We start from the raw sequence: 25083 nt of genomic DNA, 5'->3' as shown, positions 1-25083 counted from the left end.
TTGATAAAAATGCTCCTTTCATTGTCTAGAACTTGTTCTGACCAACCACCTATCAAAATGCTGATGTGTCTTGAAAGTTTACCCAGAATGCACTTTTTAAAGTTTTCTCTGGTGAATTATCACAAACCAGAAATAAGGTTCTTTGAGCTGATGAGACCAAAATGGAGCTTTTTGTCCATCAGACTAGATGTTTGACATAAAATACCGTCATTAATACAACATCCCCACTATGAAGCATTATGCATTGCATCATGAAATTGCACTTGACTTTCACAATTTATAGAACTAACAGACAGACATAAACATATCTATACAAACAAGGACAGTATATCCAAAATATAGGTAATACTCTCTATATAGATAAACACATATTTATACACAAATGGATACACATAACTACAACTTAGCAAAGCAAAACAGCCCCAGAATGTAAGCAGAATAATATAATACAACGTGGTTAAAATTAAATTAAATCTGATTTCTGTGGGGTTTTTATTAAAATATTTAATTAAAGATCAATTTAAAATATATTTGATGTTTTCTGACGTTCCCTCATGTGGGAGCCGTTGTGCGCATGTCAGAGTTTTTTCCTCCGGAAGCAGCCGAAGAAGAAGAAGCAAGAGGAGGAAGAAGAAGAAGGTCGCGGTGTGCGCGCTTAGTCTCAGATAAGATGGCGGACGGTGAGGGTGAGTCTGCTGCACGTTTCCATCAGACTTTAATCAGCTGCGACTTTTAGCTTAGATTCAACTGAGTTTTACCAGATTAACATTTAATGAACCTGTTTGATGAAGCTACTTCAGTCTGTGACGAAACAAACCTGGAGATCAGCTGAACTCTGTGGGTTTCTGCCTCTGACTCCAAATTGCATTGAGAAAAACGTGAATTTAAGGAGTTTCAGATCACAGATCCGGTGTGTGGCGTTTAGTTTGACTTGTGGTTGTTGTTTTATTGTGCTGACAGCCCGGTTGTCGGTCCGGCGTGGGTTTCATGCTTCAGCCTACGGCAGAGTTGGAGGGGTCTGGGGTTTGTGCAGCTGCAGGGCCCCAATCAGCAGCCACGTGTGGAAGCTCTGAATGACTCCGAGTTCCGTGGAGGTTCTGAATGAAGCAACGTGCCGTGTAGTTGTTTTCGTGTTTTAGCAGTCAGGTTGTTGGTTCGGCGTGTGCTCCATGGTCCATTCTGCTGCAGAGTTGGAGGGATCTGGGGTTTGTGCAGCTGCAGGGCCCAGATCTGGAGCTTCAGAATGAGGGAAAGTTTCAGGCAGATTCTGAACGAAGCTGATCGACACAGGCTCGGCTTCTTCTGCCGAGCCACGTGGTTTAAACCCGGCAGTCTGAGCTCATTTGTTGTTATTATTGTTGAATACCTGATCAGTTCCATGCATTGATCTCAACACGTGTTAAATACTGCGTTTTGATCAGTTCCGGAGGCCTGTTAGCTCCGGGGTTAGCCGCCTCATGGTAACAACCACGTGTTGCAGTGGAGACCACGTGGGCGGTGGCTTTTTCCCTGAACACGTGGACAATCAAGTTTTAAATCATTTTGTGGTGGAACTGAAGCTTCTGATCAACATTCATCACTGTTATTTTTGTATTATTTATTTAATATGTAGCCTTTGAGCTGAAGGAGAGACTGTAGATAAACAGCTATGGGAAATTTGAGCTTACAAATTCATGAAAGCCTTATGCATTTCATTAAATCAAATTTTCCTGCACTTTCTCAATATGGACCACATCACTCCAGCTTCAGATTAAAACCGCTTTATTTGGATCAGGACTAGAGGCTGAAGATTCCCTAAACATTCTCTATATTGTATTTGTGAAATTGTAGATTATGTATGAAATGACGTGGATCTAGCCACATGTCATCCAGTTGTGGAAAAGAACAAAAAAGTTAATATTCTCATGATTGCTTTGGTAAACATCCGACTCCACCCTCGTGTTTACTAAAACTTTTAGTCTGTTTATGAAGATGTGAAGTGTTTTGGTCGACGTCTTGAGGTCAAACCAGAGCTTCTGTTTTGAGAAAGTTTCATTTTAATGATGCAAATGTAAACTTTATTTCTAGTGGGTTTTGCTCATGTGTTTCTTAAAGAGCCAAGCTCGTTTTGTTGTTCATCTACTGTCTTAATGAGCTGAAAGGTAGATTTTGCAGCAGTTTTTCTAAACATCATGGTGTGTCCAAAATAAGTGACAATATCAAAATTTTTGTTGTTTTATCAGTAGATTAAAGGTTTGAGGAATGTTGAAATTGGTTTTAGACTTTAACTATAATGTCTAACAAGATTTATGAAAAACATAATCCAGTTTCCTTTAACTTTCCTCTGAACACATCTGGACCAAATTTTACTGAAGTCAGGTTTTGTCACTGAGCAGTTTTGTGAATAAAGTTTTATTGTGTGTGTGTTTCAGCAGCGTCGGCTAAGAAGAAGAAGAAGGCGAAGAGAGTCAGTGAAGATGTCGGGGTAAGTCCAGCTATGGGTCGATGGATTGGTCACAGATGTTTGATTGGTTGAGTCTGATCGGTGTGTTTGTGTTTCAGGATGTCCAGCAGAGCGAAGATTTCTTCATCAAGCCAGAATCTAAAGTTCCGTCTTTGGACACGTCTCAGTGGCCGCTGCTGCTGAAGGTCAGACACCTGAGCTCACCTTTGGGGTCACGTGATCCGCCCGGTCGAGGTCATGTGACATGATGAATCGGTTTATCCATTCTCTGAGTGCTGCTGTCTGGTCGCCGTCTCCGCCTCCGCTCCCGTTCTGGGGGCGGGGCCTCTCCGCCGTGGCGCCGGCGTCGTCTCGGCGTTCTGCCCAGCGACCCGAAACCTGGCAGAGAGAAGACTCGACCGGACCGCGGCCAAGACGATCTTATGTTCTGATCACATGACCGACACCAAAGGGATTTAGTGATAAAGGAGGGACATGATGTTTCTTTGAAGTTTGTAATTAAACTTTACTAATAAAACAGGGATGTGGGCGATGATTCAACTCTCATGGTAAAGTTCTAGTAATCCAGCTTTATCAATATAGATGGTAATATTCAAACTTTATTGATAAAAATTGTGATGATCAAAGGGGTAATGATAAACTTTATTTTCAGAACTCCTCAGTAACGGTGAAATATGAAACCGAAAGTAAACCAATGTTGGAATATCAACCAAATTAATTCAATTTCCTGAAATTAAAGTAAAGCAACTAAAATAGACCCAAAGCATATAAACTTTGTACCTGCATACAACTGAATTACTCACAGTCACCCTGTAAGTTCTAAGTCTTAGAATTTACGTCTGTTTGGTAAAACTGAAATGTTAGCGTTCTGTCTGAATAATCTTAAAACCAACTCTGGTGTTTTGTTTTGATGCAGAACTTTGATAAACTGAACATCCGGACGGCTCACTACACCCCCCTACCGAACGGCAGCAACCCTCTGAAGAGGAACATCCACGACTATGTCAGGTAAAGCCCGTTCATGCTAAGCTAACGTGATAAAGTCCCTCCGAACATGCCGATGACGGTACTTCCTGCTTCCTGACAGGTCGGGTTTCATCAACCTGGACAAGCCGGCGAACCCGTCGTCCCACGAGGTCGTGGCGTGGATTCGGAGGATCCTTCGGGTCGAGAAGACGGGTCACAGCGGGACGCTCGATCCCAAAGTCACTGGTTGTCTGATCGTGTGCGTCGATCGAGCCACGCGATTGGTCAAATCCCAGCAGAGCGCGGGTACGTGGTGACCAGTTAGTGGTTTACAGTTAAATGGGATCGTTGGAGATGATCAGGTGGGACAGATTCAGGGTCGCCAATAATTTTTGCAGATAAAGAGACTGAATTTCTGCAGTGCATGATGGGAAACGCCATGCCATCAGCTGAGATGTTAGTGGTTTTCATTGACGGATCTTAATTTTCTGTCGGAAGGTTTTTTGAGTCATTAGAAGATTCTGACTCGCGACAGTGATTACGGCTTTGATTTCTGACTTTGAAGAAATGCTGTTGGAAAATCAAGACTTAAAAAACATGATCTAAAACTAAACCGACTAAATTCAAAAGTTTCAACTAAACTTGATGCCGTAGAGTCGACATGTTTCCCATCATGTCGTCCTCTAAGTCGGAGCGAGTTGAACAGAAATGTGGTTATCGGTTCTGATCAGGTCTGATTGATCTCCATCGATCCTCTTCCATTCTGTTATCTCCACCCGGCTGACAGGCGCGTCAGCTCAGTAAAGCCCAGCGGCCTCCTCACTACTCTCTGTGTGTGTTGCAGGTAAAGAGTATGTGGGAATCGTTCGGCTGCACAATGCATTAGAGAGTGAACACACTCTGGCCCGGGTAAGTCTGCCGCAGCTAATCGATCCTCAATGCTAAGTTATTGATTGGACACAGTTCCGTTGGAATTTAAAGCATGAACCAGGAAAAGTTCTGAGGGTTGTGTTTGGTTTGACACGCCTGCAGGTTGATTAGAAGAGTTAAACTTGGTGCTGGATGTTTTCCTGTGACGGTTTCAGCCTGTGTTGGCTGTGATTGGCCGGCTGTGTGTCATGTGATCAGTCATGTGACCCTCGCTCACCCTGTTCATCTCTGCAGGCGTTGGAGACGTTGACCGGAGCTTTGTTCCAGCGGCCGCCGCTCATTGCCGCCGTGAAGCGTCAGCTGAGAGTCCGAACGATCTACGAGAGCAAACTGATCGAGTACGACCCTGAGAGGAGGCTAGGTACGGAACCAATAAATCAATCAATACACCTATTGATCAACCTGATTACCTCAAGTCTACCAGTCCAGTCAAATTCACATGTGAATTCTAATATATTTGAATCATCCACGCTGACTTTTAAGTTGAATTTAGGCTTATTTTGGAGGTTTTAATGTAGTATGAATTATGACGCGGTTGTGATGATGTCATGCTGATGTCAGAGGTCACCTGCCACCCGCAGGTATCTTCTGGGTGAGCTGTGAGGCAGGAACCTACATCCGGACCCTGTGCGTCCACTTGGGGCTGCTGCTGGGGGTCGGAGGCCAGATGCAGGAGCTGAGGAGGGTCCGGTCCGGCGTCCTGGGAGAGAAGGTCAGTGTCACTTCCTGTCTGTCTGCTGTGAGGTCAGAGGTCAAAGTGTTGAGTCCGGTCCTGCTGCTCAGTGCAGGTTCGGTAATTAGACTTTGAAACAAAAGAAAGCGGCAGAGATGCAGCCGGCGCCGTCCGTCGATGTTGCAGAACCTCAACGTCGCTGACATCTGAGTTAACGACTGATTATGAGTTTATAGCAGATTACCAACATGCTGATGAGAGCCTTGAAAGTTTACCCAGAATGCACTTTTGAATTATCAGATAACAGTATCAGGTTCTTTGGGCTGATGAGTCCAACATAGAGCTTCTGTTCATTAGACGAGACGTGATGTTACCACAAACACACCATCCCCACTGTGAAGCATGGTGGTGGCAGCATCATATTATCCAGGGATGGATTAGCGCATTAGCTAGGTCTGCTCACTGAAGTTGTAACAAACACCACAATCTTACACCATCACGTCACATGAAAAATACCAGAATAATTCACTGGTTGCAGCCAGAACTTTGAGGTTAGCCTGCAGCTAACGCTATCTGTAGCATCATAGCATCTTTATCGAGTCAGATTATTTTAACACTCTGTTCTGATTCGTCTCTGTGCCGGGAGACAAGAAGCTAATGTATAGATTTGATCAGTGCAGAGAGACACAACAAGCACAATCACTGCATAAATCTGGACATTAGCCAAGTGGCTAATGGTATGCTAACGGCTGTCAGCTAAGCTAGCAGGCAGCCACAGATTAAATTTACGCACTAAAGCTTAAGATCTGGACTTTAAGTGGGTAATAAAAGTGATAAAATAAGGAATAGAGACAAGCCGACTATCAGTTGATTTCTAGCTATGACATCATGTTTGCTCTCGCTGACATCATCACCCATGACTCTGGTTTCAGGACAACATGGTGACGATGCACGACGTCCTGGACGCCCAGTGGCAGTTTGATCACAACAAAGACGAGACGTACCTGCGGAGAGTCATTTTCCCGCTGGAGAAGCTGCTGGTGTCGCACAAACGGCTGGTGATGAAGGACAGCGCGGTGAGTCTTCCTCAGGCACACCTGGGCACACCTGGACCTATAGCGTCTGTTTCTGTTATTCAGTTCAACACCAACTAAAATTCTCCCGTGTGTCTGTAGGTCAACGCCATCTGTTATGGGGCCAAGATCATGCTGCCGGGTGTGCTCAGGTACGAGGACGGCATCGAGATGAACCAGGACATTGTTGTCATGACGACGAAGGGCGAGGCCATCTGCACAGGTGAGTCAGAGCGCCCCACAGGTGCGTTTGAAGCCACATGATGAGTTGAATAGATGCAGCAGCTCTCGGGCCGTGATGACTTGCTATCTATCACCCTTCTCTGATGGCTTAAAACATCAATAAATGTATTGATCGACTGATCGGGTTGAGGTCGGATTATTGACGAGTGTTTGGTTGTCGTGCAGCCGTCGCTCTGATGACCACTGCCGTCATCTCCACCTGTGATCACGGCGTCGTGGCGAAGATCAAGAGGGTGATCATGGAGAGAGACACGTATCCTCGGAAGTGGGGTCTGGGTCCAAAGGTACGCCTGAACTTATGTATCGCTGTGGCTCTGCAGGTAACTCGCACCCGATCGGTTTTAATAATTATTGATTTGTTGGTCTTTCAGGCGAGTCAGAAGAAGATGATGATCCAGAAAGGACTTCTCGACAAACACGGCAAGCCAAACGGCAGCACGCCGCAAGACTGGAAGGAACAATACGTCGACTACAGGTATGCTGGAGTGGGCGGGGCTAATGCACAGGTGCCTTCAGGTGCAGACAGTTATCCCTCTCTGAGCTGATGTGCTCTCTGAGGGAGTCAGTCTGCTACAGAAACCTTCAGACTGAGCTTCTCTACTCTGCTGAAAGCTAAAGTGCAGCTCACCTGAGAACAGTTTCGTCAAACTCACCTGAGAGCTGTGATGTCATAGTTTCAGCAGCGACATCACATTAAAATTTTTATTTGTTTGACAGCGTCTCTAAAAAGACGACGGAGGAGCCAACGGAGACTCCAGCCAAGGTAAATTCACCTTTTACTAAACAGCCAATCAGCTGTAAGAACGGTCTCACTGTTCAGAGTGGATCTGATCAGCTGTCAGTTTCTGATCGATGTGATTGATCACAGAGGCGACGTTGTTGATCTTTACCTTGCAGAGGAAACGGGAGGCAGCGGAGAGCGACAGCGAGGTGACACAGCCCGACACGCCATCTGCAGAGGAGGCGAAGAAAGAAAAGAAGAAGAAAAGAAAGAGAAGAGAGCCAAGATGGAGGAGGCAGAGGTGGGGGCGGAGCCAGACGAGACGGGGGCGGAGCCAGACACAGAGGTCAGTTTGAGTTTAATTTACTGATGCAGCTTTTGGAGCTACGAGGTTTTAAGTCGACATGAATCAACAACCAATCATCTGAGGTCAATTTTAGTCTAGGTCATGTGACCTGACTGCAGCAGAACATGATGCTGATTGGATTCACTGTTCTGAAAAATAACTTTAAACCTTCAGATTTAGTTTGATCGATTGGGCAGCTGATGAAGAACAGCAAAAAGTTTTACTTTCAGTTCAGAATTAATGTTTCCTTGTTGCCCTTCAGGTGGTAGAAAGTGCCAAGAAGAAGAAAAAGAAGAAGAAACAGAAGGAAAGCGACGCATCGGAGTGACAACAGATCTACAGGTCAACAGGAGACTCCGCCCACATCACACCTGTGTGAGCGCAAAGCATTCTGGGAGTTTAATAATGGACTGCATGAGAGCAGAAAGAAGAGCGGTTTTGTATAAATCTTTAGGTTTTTTTTAATCTGTAAATACCTGTTTTGTTTTTTAAATTTGAAAATAAAAGTATTTCCTTCATTTGTGTCGTCTGTAAAAACATGAACTCAGCAGCTCGTTATGTCGACCAATCAGAACTTTAAAATGGCTTATTTTAGTGAATCTCGCCAGGAAAACTGAAAAACACTGAACATCACAAACGCACCATCTCGACTGAAGCACGGTGGTGGCAGCATCATGATAAAATTAAAACATAACTTCTCATGAGAATTTTAGTTCACAAAAACAGTTTTTTGTTTTACATTTTATTTGATTTCAAAGCGACAAAGTCCACATTCAGAATGTCATTAATAAGATAATTTACTGTGATATCTTAGTTATTCCCAGTGTTTAAGGACACTTCTGCTATAAATTACTCATCTTGCAGCTGTGATGGTAGCTGGCAAAACAAAAACAAACTGCTGGAAACGTGTTCAAGTGATCAGGCTGCTGACTGGTCAGACACAGTCGCAGGTGAGCGGGTCTCTGTGTGAGCTGGTGACGACTCGGACTCTGTGATTGGTGCGTCGCTGAAGGTCGGCGCTCAGCTGCAGCAGACGAGGAGGCGGCTGGTAGACGACCCAGCTGGGGTCCGTGGGGTCGGGTCTGTAGTACGAGTCCAGAACCTCCAGAGTGTGAAGCTGCTGCAGCTGCTGCAGACACAGGAAGTCCTCGTCCGACACGTGTTGGTGTCTGAAACACAAACAGGAAGAGGATCTCAGCTGTGGAAACATTCAGGTGATGAACAGCCCAGGTGTGAGCAGCTCACCTGATCCGCAGCGTCCTCAGGTGAGGGAACAGCTGTGGGAGGAGTCTGACTAGGTTGGAGGAGGAGCTCCAGGGCTCCAGGTGCAGGTGTTCCAGCTGAGGTGCTCTGATGGAGACCAGCTGCAGGTCTTCAGGCTGCAGGTCCACACAGAGGGTCAGACTGAGGAGGGAGGACGGCAGGCAGTCTGCGTACATGGCCAGGGGGTGGCCTCCTATTGGACAGAGGGTCACATGACATCACTGAACCTCATGGGTCTGAGCAGCAGAGCAGGAAGCACTAAGTAAACATTAAAGCCAGTAAAAACAGGAGAGTCACAGTAGAAACAGTACATCATGTCCCAAATGTTTGTTCTCCCCAGAAAAAACAAACTCAAAGTATTCCAGGCAGGGAATGTAGGAGGTTCTGGAGTGTGGATGGTTTTGTGTTCCAACACCAGAGCTGAGCCGTTTCATGGTGGTCGGTCCTGGACTGGTGAAGATGTTCAGGATTCCCTAACAGTTCTCAGTTGGGTTGAGGTTTGGGTTCTATTCCCCCTTAAAGCCAGGTAGATGCTCAGAACACCATGACTGAGTCATGCAGGTTCCATTTAATTCCAGTTCCAAACGTCTGTTAAACATTTTCCTGCTTTTATTTCCTCCTGACCTAAACAGGAAGTAGAACCTTCTCTAGAATGCTGTTGGTCTGATATTGTGCATCTACAGTGGTACTTTGAGGTACAATGTGCAGCTCTGATAGTCCCCCAAACCTTACTATGGACACTGAACTTCACCATCAGAAGATGCTACTTTATCACCATCATCGTATGGATACAGTCGCTTTGGATGTTAGGTGTCGGAAATAAACGACCGTTCAACAGTTTGGGGTCACCCAGACAGTTTCATGTTTTCCATGAAAATTCCAACTTTTAATCACAGGGGTTGTCTTTTTTTTTTTTTTGCTTTATTTGATAGGTACAGTTGGAAAGGCAGACAGAAAAGTAGGGAGAAGAGTGTGTGTGTGTGTGTGGGGGGGGGGCATAGAGCAAAGGTCTGGGAGCAGGAATTGAACCCAGGCCACTGCATCAGGGAAGCCCCTGTACCTGATGGTGTCAGTGGACGTTTCTTCTTCACCTGCACATCACTGATATCTGAGAAACTACTAAAGGGCTGTCATGTGACCACCTAGTGGTGGTCAAGTGACCGGCACCAAGTGGGCGACTTTTAGATGCGATGCATTTACATGTAGGAAAAACAAATCCTGTCGACACATAGCATTACTCCTGGCCATGGTAACAACACTTCCAAAATCTGGTTGTGAGTTTAATTATATTTTGGTCAAGCATGAAATGCATCTACAGGGAACTGACAGTGTGACCTGAAAAACAACCAAACAGTACCTGGCTGACCAGGTGGAACCCATTTTAGTGACCAACAATCAAACATGTTGTCAAGTGGGGAGAACTGGCTTTTGGGACCCGCTGTAGAATCACAGTAGAACCAGAACAGAACGGGTTCTGTAACTGACCGTGGACACTGAGGCTGCACAGCTGCTGCAGTGACGTCAGCCACGTTCTCAGGTGACAGGTGGGTCCAGGTACGGAATACAGGTGGAAGATTGACAGGCTGCGGAGGCGGGACAAAGGCTGCAGTGTTTCCTCCGTTACCATGGCGTCGTAATTCAACAGCTGTAGGTCTGAGAGCTGCAGGACAGCGCCACCTGCTGGAGGACAGACGCAGCACACCTGAGCTTCACCTCACACCTGCTACATTTGGGTCGATATAAAAGTATGTTCAGCACTCAGATGGAACATCTGCTGGTTCTGTTGGATAGGAACCTTTACTCAAGGATGTATCAATCGATCACAAATATCAACATGATCAATAATGTAACAGAAAAGCCCCCACAGGGTGTATTCATCGATCACAGATAACTTTATGATCAATAAGCGATCGATGTTCAGTAACTTTAGCGCTGAGGTTGTCCAGTACCTGATGCTATCTCTGAATCATCCAGGTGAGTTTACCTGTGTGTGAGTTGACATGTGTTTACCTCGGTGGTGGGCGAGGCTAAAGAAATCATGTGACAGTGTTTTGTAGGTGATCATGGTCCAGGACAGGTGTCTGAGCTCGGTCAGGTGACTCAGGACGCCGCTGAGCGTCGGGAACCTCAGGCTGCCGTCGTGATGCAGCTGCAGGGAGGTGAGGCGGGTCAGCTGACTGACGGCGACCAACAGGTGAGGGGCGGGACAGGTGAGCTGGACGTTACAGAGGCTGAGCTGGGTCAGCTGGTGGCGCAAAGACAACAGGAAGTCTGGATTCTTCAGCGGCGTCGAACAGGAAGTGACGGAGAGATGCTGCAGCTGATGGAACTGCTTCAGCTCGTCAACGCCCTCTTCCCTCCAGTTGTCCAATCGCAGCGCCTCCAGAGCAGGCAGCCAGGTGGACAGCTGCTTCAGGTCCTTCTTCTTACCTGAGCGCAGAGACACGCTGCCCACGTGCCGCTGAGCCAGGCTGCGCCAAAACAGACGGTTGTAGCGGGAAAAGTGTTGCAGCACCACGCTGAAGCCGCGCCACAGGGGGCGGGACTTATCCACCAGGTGTCTGAAGTGCGAACAGGTGCAGCGCATGCTCAGTTTGTCTCTCCAGGACAGGAAGCTGAACACCTGCAGCCACAGCTCAGCGGGCAGCTGCAGCGCCGCCGCCATCCCAACTCACAACCTATCGATTATTGATTATCTGTGAGCTCTGATCACCTTTGTTGAGCAGGCTGTCCTCACTAAAGTCCCACAGCATCAAGTATAGATTATCAATGAAATCCAATCACCTACTGCAGTGAAGTCATCACAGTAACAAACTGATCAGCTGTTTGCATCGATTATTGATGAGCTCTCTCGTGTTGTTGACGATCTCTGGACTTGTGAGTTTCGTCTTCTTCTTCTGCTGCTGCTGCTGCTGCTTCTTCTGCGTCAGTAATCAGAGAGTGTGTAAAGAGAAAAGGTCTCACTCTGACGGTTTCTGCTGTGCTCAGGGCTCATGTTGAACACATAAATGTTTGATTATCATTATCGATTAGTAAGTTCAGATTGAAAGCATAACACAATCAAACACAAACATATGAATGTTGTGGAAACTCCAGTCAAACATCTGTTATTATTACACAGAATATAAAGGATTTAAGTGTTTTTATGGTTCAAAATTTATAGTTATTTACTTTTTTAGTTAAAATCTGCCAAAGATTTGAACTCAGATGTTTTCATTGGTGGTTTAAATAAGGAAATGTAAATTTGTAATTATGTAAATAATCATATGTGGAGAGGGACAAGATTTTAGCGCCACGAGCTTCCTGGTTTCAGTTTGTAGTCTGATGTTGTTGACAGTTTCTCTCTTTATTGTCTTTTTTAAACTGATCTGCTTCATTTGTGTGTCTCAGCTGGAACATGTTTGGACCTGGAACAGGAAGTATTGGTCTGAATATCATTTATATAGATATTTGTCGAGTGCATGTGTGTATATATATAATGTGTGTATTTGTACTGCATTATGTCCTGATATTAATCAGATCAGAGCTGACAGTGGAGTGACGTCTCACTCTGATCTGTTTCTGCTCTCTAACGTCACACAGAGTGAGACCTCTTCGTCATAGAACATCCTGGCAGTGCGCTGACGTCACTGCCAGCAAATTACGTAACGCCTCTCTCCTGTCAAACAATTAAAAGGGCGGTAACCACTGAATAATACTACAAGGTGAAAGGTCCACAGTAAGAGTGTACGTGTCACCGTTTAGTAGAAGTAAAACTAATGCAGTTACTGCATTTAGTGCAGCCCGAGTACACAAGTAAAAGCACTACAGCTGCACAGTAACAGCCACAACTCCAGCAGTTACTACCGTTACAACACACACTTACTGTTGTTACCATAGTTACTGCAGTGCAGGTACACCACTCATCATATGCTTCAAGTAAAAGTACTGCAGTTTTTACAGTTACTATGGATACTGCACTTAATGACAGTTATGAGGGTTACTATGGTTACCACAGTTACAACTGATACAGTTACTTTAGTTACTATTGTTACTGTATTATTACAGGAACTGCAGCTATTCTGTTATTATTACTATTAGTTGTTATAGTTACTTCAGTTACTCTGTTCCCACAGTAACTATTACTATCGCAGTTACTATAGTATAGTTGTTACATTGACTATAGTTACTGTATTATTAGAGGTAAACAGGTGTTATATTACTACGGTTACTTCTTAATTACAGTTGCTATCGTTACAACAGTGGCACCCTGTCATCTATTTGTTTGTTGTTGACTGTAAACAAACCTGACTGATGGTTGTTTACACTTTGTGAAATAAACAACATCAAAGCAGCAAAAACAAACAAACAACAAAGAGAATCTGAAAATCTGTTTACATTTCAGGATCAACAAAGTTTGAATGAAATCAGCAACAAACAGATCAATAAGAATCACTTTAATCTGATGGAGATATCGATCAGTGATCATCAATCAACAGGTGAAGCAGGTTTTCTGTAAACAGATGCAGATATCGATCAGCAGGAGGCGCCGCCGAGCAGGAGGACACCATCGAAGAAGAAGAACCGGAAGAGAGGGAAGGAGAAGAAAAAGAAGAAAAAGAAGGTGCGTGAAGCTGATATGCAGCGCGAGCGGTGATTATTGATCAGATGGAAGGTGGGTTAACACTGATCAAATGATCGATAATCGTCCCTGTCACCAATCAGCTGACTTTACTGATACGGAGATAAAAACCTGCACGAGGCTCCGCGTGGTAAACAGCCGATCAGCTGCATATCAATCCGAGCTCTGACTGGCTAAAGTCTGTCCGTTATTGATTATAGCAACATCGATTCTGATCAGCTATCAGCGATCACTTACAGTTTTATTGATCATTTCGATATCAAAAGATCAAACAGTTTGACAGACAGGTGGAACAGCTGCACTAACTAGTAACCATGGTAACCATGAAAGCTGTGTTAATTAATACCTGCAGTACTTTGTAACTGCAGTTTCCATGGTAACTACAGTAACTGTTGTTTCAGACACACGAGTACTTGTGTACTTGTACTGCAATAACTAAAGTAACTATAGTCACTCTCGTACTTTCACCTCAGTCACAGAGCTCGTGTGTTTGTACTGTAATAAATGTAATACTTTTACTTCAGTCACATTATGACCTGTGTACTGGTCCTGCATCCGATGCAGTAAATGTACTTTTACTGCAGTGTCTGTAATAACTCTTGTACCTGTAGTACTTTTACCTTGTACTTTATTCCAGTAAACATAAATCAGGTGACTCTGTTCTCAGGTGAGTCTGGTGACATCACGGTGACATCATCAAACAGGAAGTGCTCTGCAGTGACAGGAAGTGGCAGAAAGACCAAAGACAACGCGGCCGACTGGCACAACCTGATGCTGCGATGGGAGCGGCTGAACGACGACGGATTCAAGGCCGCAACCAACATCGTAAACCTGAGACGGTGAGTTCAGGGTCCTCAGGCACCGTCTGTACCTTCCACTATCCTGTCCTGAAGTACTACAGTTAGTACTAGTACTGCAGTACAAGTACACAAGTCATCATGGGACTGAGATCAAAGTAGAACTGTTACTAAAGTACAAATACAAAAGTTATCTGAAGTAAAAGTACTACAGTTACTGCTTACAAGTACACAAGTTATCATGTTTCTGAGGTAGAAGTATTACAGTTACGAGAATTATTACAGACACTGCAGTAAAAGTACATTTGCAACAGTTACTGTAGTACAAGTACACATGTCATTATGTGTCTAAGGTAATAGTACTACAGTTACTGCATACAAGCACACAAGTCATGATGTGACTGAAATAAAAGTACTATAGTTAGTACAGGTACTGCAGTACAAATACACAAGTCATCACATTACTAAGGTAAAAGTACTACATTTGCTATCGTTAATGTAGTACAAGTATATGAAATGCCATGTGTCTGAGGTGAAAATACTACAGTTATTACAGACACTGCAGTACCATTAGACAAGTCATAAGTGATTGGAGTAAAAGTACTACAGCTGTTTCAGCTGCTGCAGTATCAGTAGGCAAGTCTTAATGTGGCTGAAGTAGTACTGCAGTACTAGTACATGTTTGTGGAGTCAGACTGACAGCTGGATTATTTTGTGGTTTTGAGTTCTGAATTTTCAGCATAATGTTTCTAAAATCTTTGTTATTGATCGTCTATGGGAGGAAATACTTTACTGTTGACCGTAGAAGTACTCTGATTACTGTGAAGTATTACAGTACTGTACTCGCTGTGTACTGTGTATCTGTCTGATGTAGCATTATTAAATATTTGCACTGAAACAGATGTTTTTCTCCTTCAGCTCTCAGAGTGATCGACTGCTGGTGGACGAGTCTTCATCATCATCATCATCCTCAGCGTCGCAGCAGACGGCTGCAGCTGCAGAGCTGCAGGACGAATGCATCAAACTGCAGGAGGTCGTCGACAAAATGGTGACGCTTCATTTAATGTCATTCATGTGTCAAAGAGGGGTGAGGAGACAGGTGGTCACGATGTCGTCTTCTTCCTGTCAGGTTGCAGTGGTGACGAAGATGGAGCGTCTGGTGACATCACAACGAGGCATTCGGGACCTGGAGGAGTTTCAGTTTGGACCCGAAGGCAGGAAGATTCCTCTGTTCCACAGCTGGAGCTCCAAACAGCTGGGTGAGTCCACCTGCAGCACACCTGGCTGATGTCAGCAGCAGCACTGAATCCTGTTATCTGAACTCGATCAAAGCCCTGATCAGTGGAGCTCCGATAACAGGATTCAGTGGAGTTAGAATGAATGTAGAAGAAAACAACAACAGAGAGACACAAAACAACCAAAAGATGACACAAAACTACCAGAAAGACACAGCATACCAGACCTCAGATGTGTTTCTCCTCGTAAATCTATCTGCTGGACTGATGAAGTTCTGAGGCTCAGAAATGATGCAAAAAGTCCATAAAAAGTGATAAATCTGGTCCTAACTCTATGGACTTCAAGGCCTGGAAGTATTCCCAGTATGAAGGTACAACTTTGCTTCTCCGTGTCGTTTCAGAGGAGTCGTGTCACTTCCTGTTTGCTGCCTACAGTCAGGAGCTGCAGCTCAAACGGACCATCCTACAGGAAGTAGCCCACACCGCGACCTCTGACCTCTGCCTCGTCTACCTGTCCTGCTGGCTCCACCAGCCCTTCATCCCCCCCCACAGCCGGCTGACACTGGAGGCTCTGCTGCTGGAGACCGGACACCGGCCGCTTTGACGTCTGCTCACCTGTGTGACATCAGCCCATCTGGTTCACTGATTGGCTGCAGGAAACTCACCATGCGTTTACAGACGACTGTTTCATTGTGTGTTCCGGACTTTGTTGTTGTTGTTGTAATATTCACCTTAAATACAAATACTGCAGTAAAAGTATGTTTCCACGTCTGTCACAAACTACAGACTGAGGTTTGAACCAAAGTTTATCAAAGGAGAATGAATTATTTTATTAAGACCTGTTTACTGAAGAAGCTGCAGGTCAAAATGAAACCAGCTGAGTTCCAGATCAGAGCCGGAAAACCGAAAGACATCAGAGGACAGTTGGAGTGTGGACGGACTGAAGTGAAAGATAGACATCTTGTTGTGGACAGTTTTAATGTGAATCTGGAGGCATTTAAAGGACATCTTAGTGTGGAAACCATGAGCTAGAGGACAGAAAGACATCAGTAAACAAACTAAATGCGGGCAAAAAGACCTTAAAGGACGGTTTCAGTGTGGATGGACTGAGCTGGAAGACAAAAAGACCTCAGAGGACAGAATAAATGTGGACAGAAGGACGTTAAAGGACAGTATTAGTGTGGACAGAGATGTGAGAAAATAACTTGGTTGAGATGGAAAACATGTCAGAGGACAATCTTGGTATGGACCGAAAGACATCAGAAGACAGTTTGAATTTAGACACACTGAGCTGGAAGACACAATGACGTCTAAGGACAGAACGAGGACAAAAAAGATGTTGCAGGACAGTGTGAATGCATGGAGCTGGAGGACAGAAAGACCTTGGAGGATAGTCAGAGGACAGTTTGGCTTGATAAAATGAGCTGGAGGACAGAAAGACATCGCAACAGTTTGAGTTTGGACAAAATGACGAAATAGGACAGTGTTGGTGTAGAAGAAAGACGTCAAAGGACAGTCTTAGTGTGACAGGAGTGAGCTGGAGGACAGAAAATGTTAGTTCCAGTTTGGACAGACCGAGCTAGAAGATAGGAAGATGTCTAAGGACAGAAAAAATGTAGAAGAAAAGACAGACAGTTTCAGTTTGGACAGACGTTAAAGGACAGTTTAAGTTTAGACAGACTGAATTGGAAGACAGAAAGACATCCTAGGACAGGTTTGGTGTGGACAAAGCAAACTGAAACACTAAACGACAGGATGAATGTGGACAAGTAGACATCAGAAGACAGTTTCAGTGTTGAGAGAAAGACATCAGAATGGGCTGATAAAGTGAGCTGGAGGACAGAAAGATGCCAGAGGACAGTTTTAATTTGGACAAGAGCTGGAGGACAGAAAATGTTAGTTTCGGTTTGGACAGACCGAGCTGGAAGACAGGAAGATGTCTAAGGACAGAACAAATGTGAACAAAAACATGTTATGGGACAGTTTCAGTTTGGACGGGAAGACTTTAGAGGACAGTTTGAGTGTGACTGAAAAGACAAAGACAAGAGGACAGAACAAATGTGGACGAAAAGACCAAACAAGAAAATTGAGACAGACTGAGTTGGAAGACAGAAAGACATCTTAGGACCAAAGCAAAGCTGAAAGACCAAAAGACAGAAGGAATGTGGACAAGTAGACATCAGAAGACAGTTTTAGTTTGGACAGAAAGAAGTTTGAGGACAGAACGAGCAGCCGGACTCAGTTTATCACATCAGTTTATTGGAGGAACAATGAAACGTGTTTAATTCCTTCTGCACTCGAACATCAACACGACAAATCAATGAGTCTGGTTCCCTCCAAAGTGTCCTCAGTCCGTCCTCACGCCGGTCCTCCAAACGTTCCGTCCACGTCTGGAAAACGTGTCGAGTTTTATAAAAAGTAATAAAATAGTGCAACTTTTTTAAACTTTGTTTTTCGTACTTATCTACATATAAACATTCAACTAATCAGCTTCTGGTTTCCAAATGAACAAACACTGAAAAAAAAACAAAAAACAAGTTTACACATTTACAACCAGATTCCTTAAAACCAGCAGGAAGATCAGCCGCCAGTGACGTCATCACAGGTGAGAGCCGAACGGACCAATCAGACGAGCCGACAAGGACCGACAAGATGGCGGCTGTCCAGCCCAGAGAGGACAAGTCACACAATGATTGCCAGCTTGTCTCAAGAACAAATCAGTTTCCACCTCCACATATTGATCAGGTTATCGATGGTGTCGCTGCTGATCGGGAGTGGGTCTCAGGTAACAGTCTGTTAAATGTGAGCAGTAGAAATCAAAGGAGCTGAGAACTGAAGAGATGAACGGCCTCTCTGGCTTCTGAACGCAGCTCTGATGAAAAAACTAGCTTCAAACAAGAACTTCAGTCCGAACAAACAGCGACTCGCTTCTGGTTCAGATTTAGAGGAACAATCTGCCCTGAACATCTTCAACCATTTCAGCGCCCCCTGCAGGCTGCGGGGCTAACTACAGCCAGGGGTGTAACACCGGCGCTGACCTGAGGGGGGCGCTGCAGCAAAAACCACCAAACACAACCTCCTGATTCTGACTGGACAGCCTGGCAGGTGCTTCCTCCAGGTGTCTCTAAGATAGGTTCAAGTGTTGGTGGTCTGGTGACACCTTAAAAATACCACCTTAAAAGTGCCAGGTACTGGTTCTGCTTAGTCCAGATCTGTCTGGATGGCGCTGAAGGTTTACTGGGGAGCCTTGGCCCCGTCCGAAGCCTCGATGCCCAGCAGGGCCTGGACCGCCTCCAGGGGGACGCCCTCCGGGGTCTGGATGTGCATGGTGGTGCCGTCCGGTCCGTTCACGATGACGATCCCGTCCGACCCGGGTTCTGCCAGCTGCACCGTCAGCCCCTCGGTCTGGATGTAGATCTCCTGACCCTCCTGTAGCTCTTTGGACTCGCAGGGATCTGTGGTGCCAAACTCGGGCTGGGAGGAGTCCTGCTGTTGGGGCTGAGAGGGGGGCAGGGTTTGGACCGAGCCAGACTCGGGTGTTTGGACGGGTCCGGACTCGAGTGTCTTAGTGTCGGCGGTTCTTTCAGGGCTGGAACCCAGAGCTTTCTCCAGCTCGGACACCTGAGCTGCGATGTCGTTGGAGCTCAACACCTGGTCCTGCTGCAGCGGCAGAAGCCCCTCCTCCTGGTCCTCACCTGGGCTCACCTCCATGGGCGTGGCAGCAGCTGGAACGTGGGCGGAGTTTATTGTCGCAGGGGCAGAGCCAGAGGAGCTGAGGACATCACAAACACAGATCAGATCTGAACATCTGCTCCAGGTGTGACACCAACACACTACAGAGGAACAGCAGCTTCACAGCTGTGTGGTCACCTGTTCTACCTGAGCTCAGAGGACAGGGGGTGGGGTCAGCTCACCTGGAGGCGGAGTCAGCAGAGGTGGGCGGCGGCTTGGATTCACCTGGAACCACCAGAGGAGATACAGAGACCGAGCAGGAGTTCAGAGAGGAGTTCACCGGGATAACAGAGGTCACAGGGGTCACAGAGGTCACCGGGGTCACAGAAGTCACAGGGGTCACAGTGGTCACAGGGGTCACAGGGGTAATAGAGGGAATAGCGTTCACTGTACCACCTTAAAAGGAGAAGTTGGAAAACAGGAAAAAAGCGGTTCAGTTCAACATGCAGGAACGATAACCAATCATTGTAGTACAGATGCAGTACAGTGTAGTACAGTGTAGTACCTGTTGTGGGCGTCTCGATGCCGTTGTGGTGAACCGGAATACTGTTCTCCATCTTGAACCTCTTTGACGGCGGCAGCATCTTGGAGTTCTGAGAAAAAGTTTCAGAGTATATTTGACTGAACCTGGATCAGAACCGGTCCCTTATACCATAGGACACCAGATCCAGGTTCTGATATCAGGTCTGATATGTCTCTATGCACCTAAAACCAGCCTGGCTGACAGTGAGTTTACCTCCATGTATCGGACGTTCTTATTGGTCAGACTGGAGCTGAGTGATGCTCCAGGAAGCACCTTCATCCTGTTGACCTCGTCCAGGATCCCCAGACACCTGGCGACCTGAGACACAGAATAAAGACCTGGATACCTGGGTCTACCTTGGTCTACCTGTCTGACCTGCAGCAGAATGTTTCTGAGAAAACCTGGGCTATAAAATGAAGTTTTGATAGTTTTACCTGAACACATCAAATGCAAACTGCAGCAATTTCACACATTAAAAATGGAACATATCGGAATATTACAATTAAAGATGACATTTTTTGGTTCCACCTCTGTTGTCTCTTCTGACCCACCTCGATGTTCCGGACCTCCAGAGGTGAGGCTCCACCCAGCGGGCTGCTGATGTACTCCTGGGCAGCTTGTCTCACCTGAGTCTGCAGCGACTCAAACTCACGGTAAATGTCTGGAAAACGAGTCCGAACCGGACCACCGCGCTCCACCTGCAACAGGAAGAGGACAGAGAACAAATTCTCAGAAACACCTGTGAAAGTTCTGCAGAACTTTAAGACTCTACATAGAAGGAGGTGTTTGGTGAAGCAGCACCAGTATAATAAGTAGTGATGTCCTGATCTAAACCCAAACATCAGGATCAGGGTTGATAAAGGCATTTCTTAACTGGTATCAGCCTGAACCTTTGTTTACATCCATGAGAAAGTCTTGTGGAGCCTCAGTACATCCTACTCTCTAACATACATTTCAAACAGTGGAGTTTTCAAAAAGGTTTCTGACCACCTATAGAGCATTTAGGAACTATTTGTATTCAGAAATGCAATGATTTTCCTAACTGCAGAACTGTTCAGTTATCTAGCTCACAGATAAATGATTTTAGTAATGTACTTTAAGTGTTCATTATCGAGGACAATAGTATCAGATTCTGACTTGATTTGGGAGATATTAAAAATTAATTATTAGCATCAGACCGGAGGAAAAAAACTTGACCTCTCTTATGACAACGCTGTGAAAAATTAAATGTCCTCCCTGGTCACCTGTTTGCTGAAGACATTTCCGGATGAACTATTTCATTAAACAGGGGAAATAATGAAGACATTTTATTTCTTTGTGACACCTTACAACACACCAGGGTACCAAAACAATATTTAGAAAACAGTGTTCTGATGTAAGACTCCGTGTTTTACCTTCGCCTGCAGCATCTCCCACAGACTCAACGCTTTGGTCAAACGAGGAAGAACGACCTCCATCAGCTCCTCATCCTCACACTGCTCCACCAGCTGTCGCCATGGAAACACCAATCAGAAATGTGCATCATCGGTTCATCTTTTATTTTGACGTCTGCACTTCCTCCATCTTACCTCCTGCAGTCGGTCTCGTCTCCGCTCCGCCTGCTGCTCTGTAGTTACCGTGGTGACGCCGAGCTTTGGAGGTCGACCGCGACGGCCCCGCCTACTCACAAGCCCCATCGTCACCTGAAAGAACCGACCAATCAGATTCAGCGATTAGGCACCTGAGCGATTGGTCTTGAAGGACACAGCAAACATAAACCTGATCAGCTGTACAGGTGTGATCTGTTCCAGGTAATGTTCTCTGACTCACCTTGGGGGGCGGTCCCAGTGATCGGCCCCGCCCTCGACCGCGGCCCCGCCCTCTACCTCTACCTCTGGGACGGCCGGGACCCCGATGATGGAGGCCCCTGAGCCCTACGGCCGCTGCTGGACCAACCTCCACCTGAAAACAAGCCGACACAATGTAAACTGGTTGGTTAAAGACCGAGACAAACCGTTAATGGTGGATGATTGGTGGATGGTTGCCTCACTCTGTTTGTCACCATGGCAGCAGGTTTGTCCTCCTTCTTCTCCTCCTCCTCCTCCTCCTTGTCGTCTCTGGTGGCTCCTGCTGTGGTCTCCTCTGATTGGCTAGGGAGGGGTGGCGTGCTGTCGGGCGGTTCAGGTTCTCCGTGGGTCGGGTTCAGTTTGTAGTGCCGGTTCAGGCCTCCGGGACCAATGTAAGCTTTGTCGCAGGTCTGGCAGCGGTGGGAACGAGATTTGTGGCTGTAGGTGAGGGAGGCGGAGCTGCCGGGGGCGGGGCCGTCCTTCTTCCCGCCCTCGCCATCCTCCTCCTCCACGCTCATGTCGGAGTAGTCGTCGGAGTCGGACTGGTGGCTGTCGGCGAGGTCCTCCGTCTTTATGAACTTGTAGTCTTTGGCTTTGTACTTTGGCGGTCTGGACACCCGCCCGGATCGGGTTTGGACTTTCACCGCCTTCTTCTCCCTCTTCTTCAATTTCTTCTCTTTTTCTCGCTCTCTGTCCCTCGCTGGGGGTGGGGCTACAAGGGGCGTGGTCACTGTGACGGCTCGAGCAGCAGGTGTGGTCTGAACTGGGACTGTTGTGATGACTGTAGGTGGTTTAATGGGACTTTTACCAGCAGCTGCCGCCGTGCCGTTAGCGGGGGTTTTAATTAACGGAATGCTAACGGTTTTAACGGCGGTGGGTGGGTTCTTAATTATCGTTGGGGAGGTCTTAAAGGTGGAGGTGATCGGGACTCTGATGGGCGACGACGCCGGTTTCTGGCCCAGACTGGAGGCAGAACTCGTTGTTGTCGTCTGACCCGTCAACTTGTGGACCAATGGGAGCAGAGAACCTACAACAGGGGCGGGGCTCTGCAGCAGCAGCTGGATTGGCGGATCACCTGGATTCTGCTGCAGGAAGAACTGCTGACCCTGCTGACCAACCACAGGCTGGAGGTGGATGATCTGAGTGCTGCTCACGCTGCCATTGGCTGGCAGCTTCACCTGCGGATGACTGACAGCGACAGTCTTCTGCTGGGCGGCAGCGACGGGCTTCATTTCCTGTTTGGGAGGAACCTGAATCTGGATCCTGACGGGATCCGGCTGAAAGACAGAAACCGGAAAACTCAGAATCAGGACTACTTTATGCAGACATTAAAAAGCTCCAGAACAGCAGCTGAACGGCGCTAACGCTAAATGTCAGAAAGACCTGCTGAGGAACAGGAGACGGATCTGTCAGAAGTGGATTTATACAGCACAGAATTAAACTTCAGCTTTGTTCAAATAAATAATAACCAGCAGTCAATGTTAAAGGTAAACATTTGGCAGTTAACAGGAAAGGCGACAGATACGTTCCTGGGGTTTAACGGTGCATGCAGAAATATTCAGGACAGGCTTTTCACTCCAGCATGCACGATTACCAAACTAACTTTCCCTCTTAGTTATGGTGAGCACAGACCAACCAGAGCTCAAAGACTTTCTACCATTACTTAAATCTGCTGTTCAGGAACACTAGAGTTTCTGAGTTTATTACAGTAAATATGGACCAAGTGATAGCTGAACGTCAACACTGATCAGGTCTGTATCTGGTTGTAAGCTGAACTCAGCTTCACCCAAACCTGAACACCAGTGGTACAAGAAACAAACTGAGTGCATCACAAACCCAGCTCCTCGTGGCATTCAGGCAAACTCTTGCTAATAATTCAGACCTCCAGCTCAAAGTGACAACAACCTCCATAGGTGGCTTATAGCTGCTACAGATGTCCACAACAGAGCCAACATCTCTGATACACCTGTGGACATCAAAGACTCCTGGGAGCTGACAGTAATAGTTCAAGTAGTTAGTTTTCAAAATAATGCGAGTTAATGGACTTTAGTGATTCTATTTAGAAACCAAGATGAAGAGAAAAGCAGCTTAATGTTCTGTACTTTCTGCTTTCACCATAAATGCAACAAACTGCAACTGCAAAACCCAAGTATGATTTTTTTTCTAGTAATTTATCAGTGATTTCAGAAAAGCGGTGAGACAGATGAAAAGATTTGAGGTTTTCATCTGGATATTTTGAAGACTTCAGCCACACTGGGAGAGGATTCAGTGAAGAAGTTTTCATCACCGAGCTCTGAATGACTGTTAGAACTGAAACAGAATCGATCGACTGCTGGCATTCATCCTGACCTCTCACAGGTATCCTGCGACCCTCAGTGGGGCCACAACCCTCAGTTTAACAACCAGCAGGTGAGCAGACAGGTGAGTGAAACCTAGAGAACAAACATGTCTTACATGAGGTCGATACATAGGAGAGACCAGCAGATCTAACAGCAACAAACAGACTCTGGCTGACAATATAAAATATTACTAGTGTGTGGAAAACAAACAGAACCAGAGAGGTGTGTCAGTCTGGACCAGGTGGTTGTGTTCCTGTCCAGGTCACCCACACTACAGCTTAAGGAGCCTCCATGTTGGACCCACCTTCTTCTGGACCACCTGCACCGAGCTGCCGGTCTGCATGGCCACCTGCTGCGCTACGCTCTTCAGCTGCTGGGAGGCGTTGTTCTGGGTGCTGCTCTTCAGGTTCTGCTGAGGAACCTGTACCTGCTTCTGTGGCTTCAGGTTCTGCTGCTGGACCTGGACCTGCTGGACCTGGACCTGCTGCTTCGGGATCTGCTGGGTCGGAACTTGGACCTGCTGCTGGGACTTGGTGACCTGGTTGATGACCTGCTGCAGCTGGTTCGGGTCCAGAGCCGCGTTGTGGACCGGTATGGTTCTGAGCAGCTGGTTCTGCTGGAGCAGCTGGGCGGCCTCGGTGTCGGACACCTGGACCACCTGCTGCCGGGTGAGCTGGTCCAGCAGAGCCTGCTGCTCCTCGGCCGTCAGCCCGGAGCCCTCCAGGCTGCCGTCCGACTGCACGTAGATGATGGTGGTGTTGGCCAGGTCGGTGAACTCGGTGCCCACCAGGATGCTCTGCTCCTCCGGGCAGCTCTGTAACAGGTCCGCCAGCTGAGCTCCGGACCCCGCTGGTGCACTCTCACCGGGCTGGTCGCCCTCAGCACCAGACAGGCGCTGTGGATTCTCTCGGGGCTGACTGCTCTGGTCGGCGGCCGCTGTCGGTACCGTCTCTGCGAGCTGGTTGATCTGAGCGGCGGGCTGTGGCGGTAAACTGTCCCCTGGCTGGGTGCTGAGGGCGACGGGGGGCTGGTCCGCGGCCACCGGCGGCTCCGTGGCTGTTATTGTTCTGGTCGCTCTGCTGTCATCGTCGCTGTCCGCCATTTTGGCTGTGGGGTTAACGGGTAGCTGGGATAGGTTGACCACACTAACCGGATCGACCGAGCGCTGGAACAGGCGGAATTCTGATTTATGAAACCTGTGAGTGCCGGTGGACGAGACGCTCTGCGGGGAGAAAGGACGACATTAACGGGATCGGATACACCGGGAGCAGGTAACGGTTAGCGGGGGGAGTTTTGAACTAGCCTAGCTTACCCTTAGCAGGAGCGGGAGGGCGGAACGTCCGGAGCGGATC

The 25083-nt window shown here is 46.8% G+C and overlaps 4 protein-coding genes and 2 non-coding genes across 9 annotated transcripts; 4 read left to right on the top strand and 2 right to left on the bottom strand.

The window, feature by feature from the left end:
• Positions 1-596: 596 nt before the first annotated feature.
• dkc1 (dyskeratosis congenita 1, dyskerin) lies at positions 597-7913 on the top strand. Of its 2 annotated transcripts, none has more exons than XM_022210164.2 (15): positions 597-686; positions 2412-2464; positions 2542-2628; positions 3360-3451; positions 3531-3715; positions 4254-4318; positions 4574-4700; positions 4921-5051; positions 5945-6088; positions 6188-6308; positions 6494-6612; positions 6700-6803; positions 7046-7091; positions 7226-7395; positions 7658-7913. In XM_022210164.2, the coding sequence occupies exons 1-15, from the start codon at positions 671-673 to the stop codon at positions 7662-7664; spliced, it is 1467 nt and encodes a 488-aa protein (XP_022065856.2). In that variant the 5' UTR covers positions 597-670; the 3' UTR covers positions 7665-7913. The 2 variants fall into 2 exon arrangements, with proteins under 2 accessions (XP_022065856.2, XP_022065857.2); XM_022210165.2 differs by having other exon boundaries at positions 605-686; positions 2415-2464.
• Positions 2683-2878, top strand: LOC127537309 (small nucleolar RNA SNORD17). Its single transcript, XR_007946906.1, has one exon. It is a non-coding gene; the product is annotated as a small nucleolar RNA SNORD17 (small nucleolar RNA).
• Positions 6341-6417, top strand: LOC127537263 (small nucleolar RNA SNORD83). The gene has a single exon (XR_007946871.1). It is a non-coding gene; the product is annotated as a small nucleolar RNA SNORD83 (small nucleolar RNA).
• A 187-nt stretch (positions 7914-8100) lies between the features above and the next one.
• On the bottom strand, positions 8101-11607 carry im:7136021 (uncharacterized). Of its 2 annotated transcripts, none has more exons than XM_022210167.2 (4): positions 10669-11607; positions 10144-10335; positions 8641-8851; positions 8101-8564 (listed from the first exon to the last, which is right to left on the bottom strand). In XM_022210167.2, exons 1-4 carry the CDS (start codon positions 11321-11323, stop codon positions 8330-8332), a joined length of 1293 nt encoding a protein of 430 aa, XP_022065859.1. In that variant the 5' UTR covers positions 11324-11607; the 3' UTR covers positions 8101-8329. The 2 variants fall into 2 exon arrangements, with proteins under 2 accessions (XP_022065859.1, XP_022065858.1); XM_022210166.2 differs by having other exon boundaries at positions 10144-10338; positions 10669-11606.
• A 1515-nt stretch (positions 11608-13122) lies between these two features.
• cinp (cyclin-dependent kinase 2 interacting protein) lies at positions 13123-17756 on the top strand. 2 transcript variants are annotated; one of them, XM_051950833.1, is made up of 5 exons: positions 13123-13261; positions 13947-14118; positions 14995-15124; positions 15206-15335; positions 15713-17756. In XM_051950833.1, the coding sequence occupies exons 2-5, from the start codon at positions 14051-14053 to the stop codon at positions 15913-15915; spliced, it is 531 nt and encodes a 176-aa protein (XP_051806793.1). In that variant the 5' UTR covers positions 13123-13261; positions 13947-14050; the 3' UTR covers positions 15916-17756. The 2 variants fall into 2 exon arrangements, with proteins under 2 accessions (XP_051806793.1, XP_022065860.1); XM_022210168.2 differs by having other exon boundaries at positions 13180-13312.
• Positions 17550-25076, bottom strand: znf839 (zinc finger protein 839). The gene is made up of 10 exons (XM_022210163.2): positions 24036-25076; positions 21596-22669; positions 21376-21507; positions 21135-21248; positions 20961-21053; positions 20118-20264; positions 19780-19884; positions 19549-19636; positions 19226-19439; positions 17550-19083 (listed from the first exon to the last, which is right to left on the bottom strand). Exons 1-10 carry the CDS (start codon positions 24831-24833, stop codon positions 18546-18548), a joined length of 3303 nt encoding a protein of 1100 aa, XP_022065855.2. The 5' UTR covers positions 24834-25076; the 3' UTR covers positions 17550-18545.
• Positions 25077-25083: the final 7 nt, after the last annotated feature.

Source organism: Acanthochromis polyacanthus, chromosome 1 (assembly GCF_021347895.1).
Source record: "Acanthochromis polyacanthus isolate Apoly-LR-REF ecotype Palm Island chromosome 1, KAUST_Apoly_ChrSc, whole genome shotgun sequence".
NCBI lineage: Eukaryota > Metazoa > Chordata > Actinopteri > Pomacentridae > Acanthochromis > Acanthochromis polyacanthus.
This window is presented reverse-complemented; position numbering and strand designations above follow the sequence as displayed.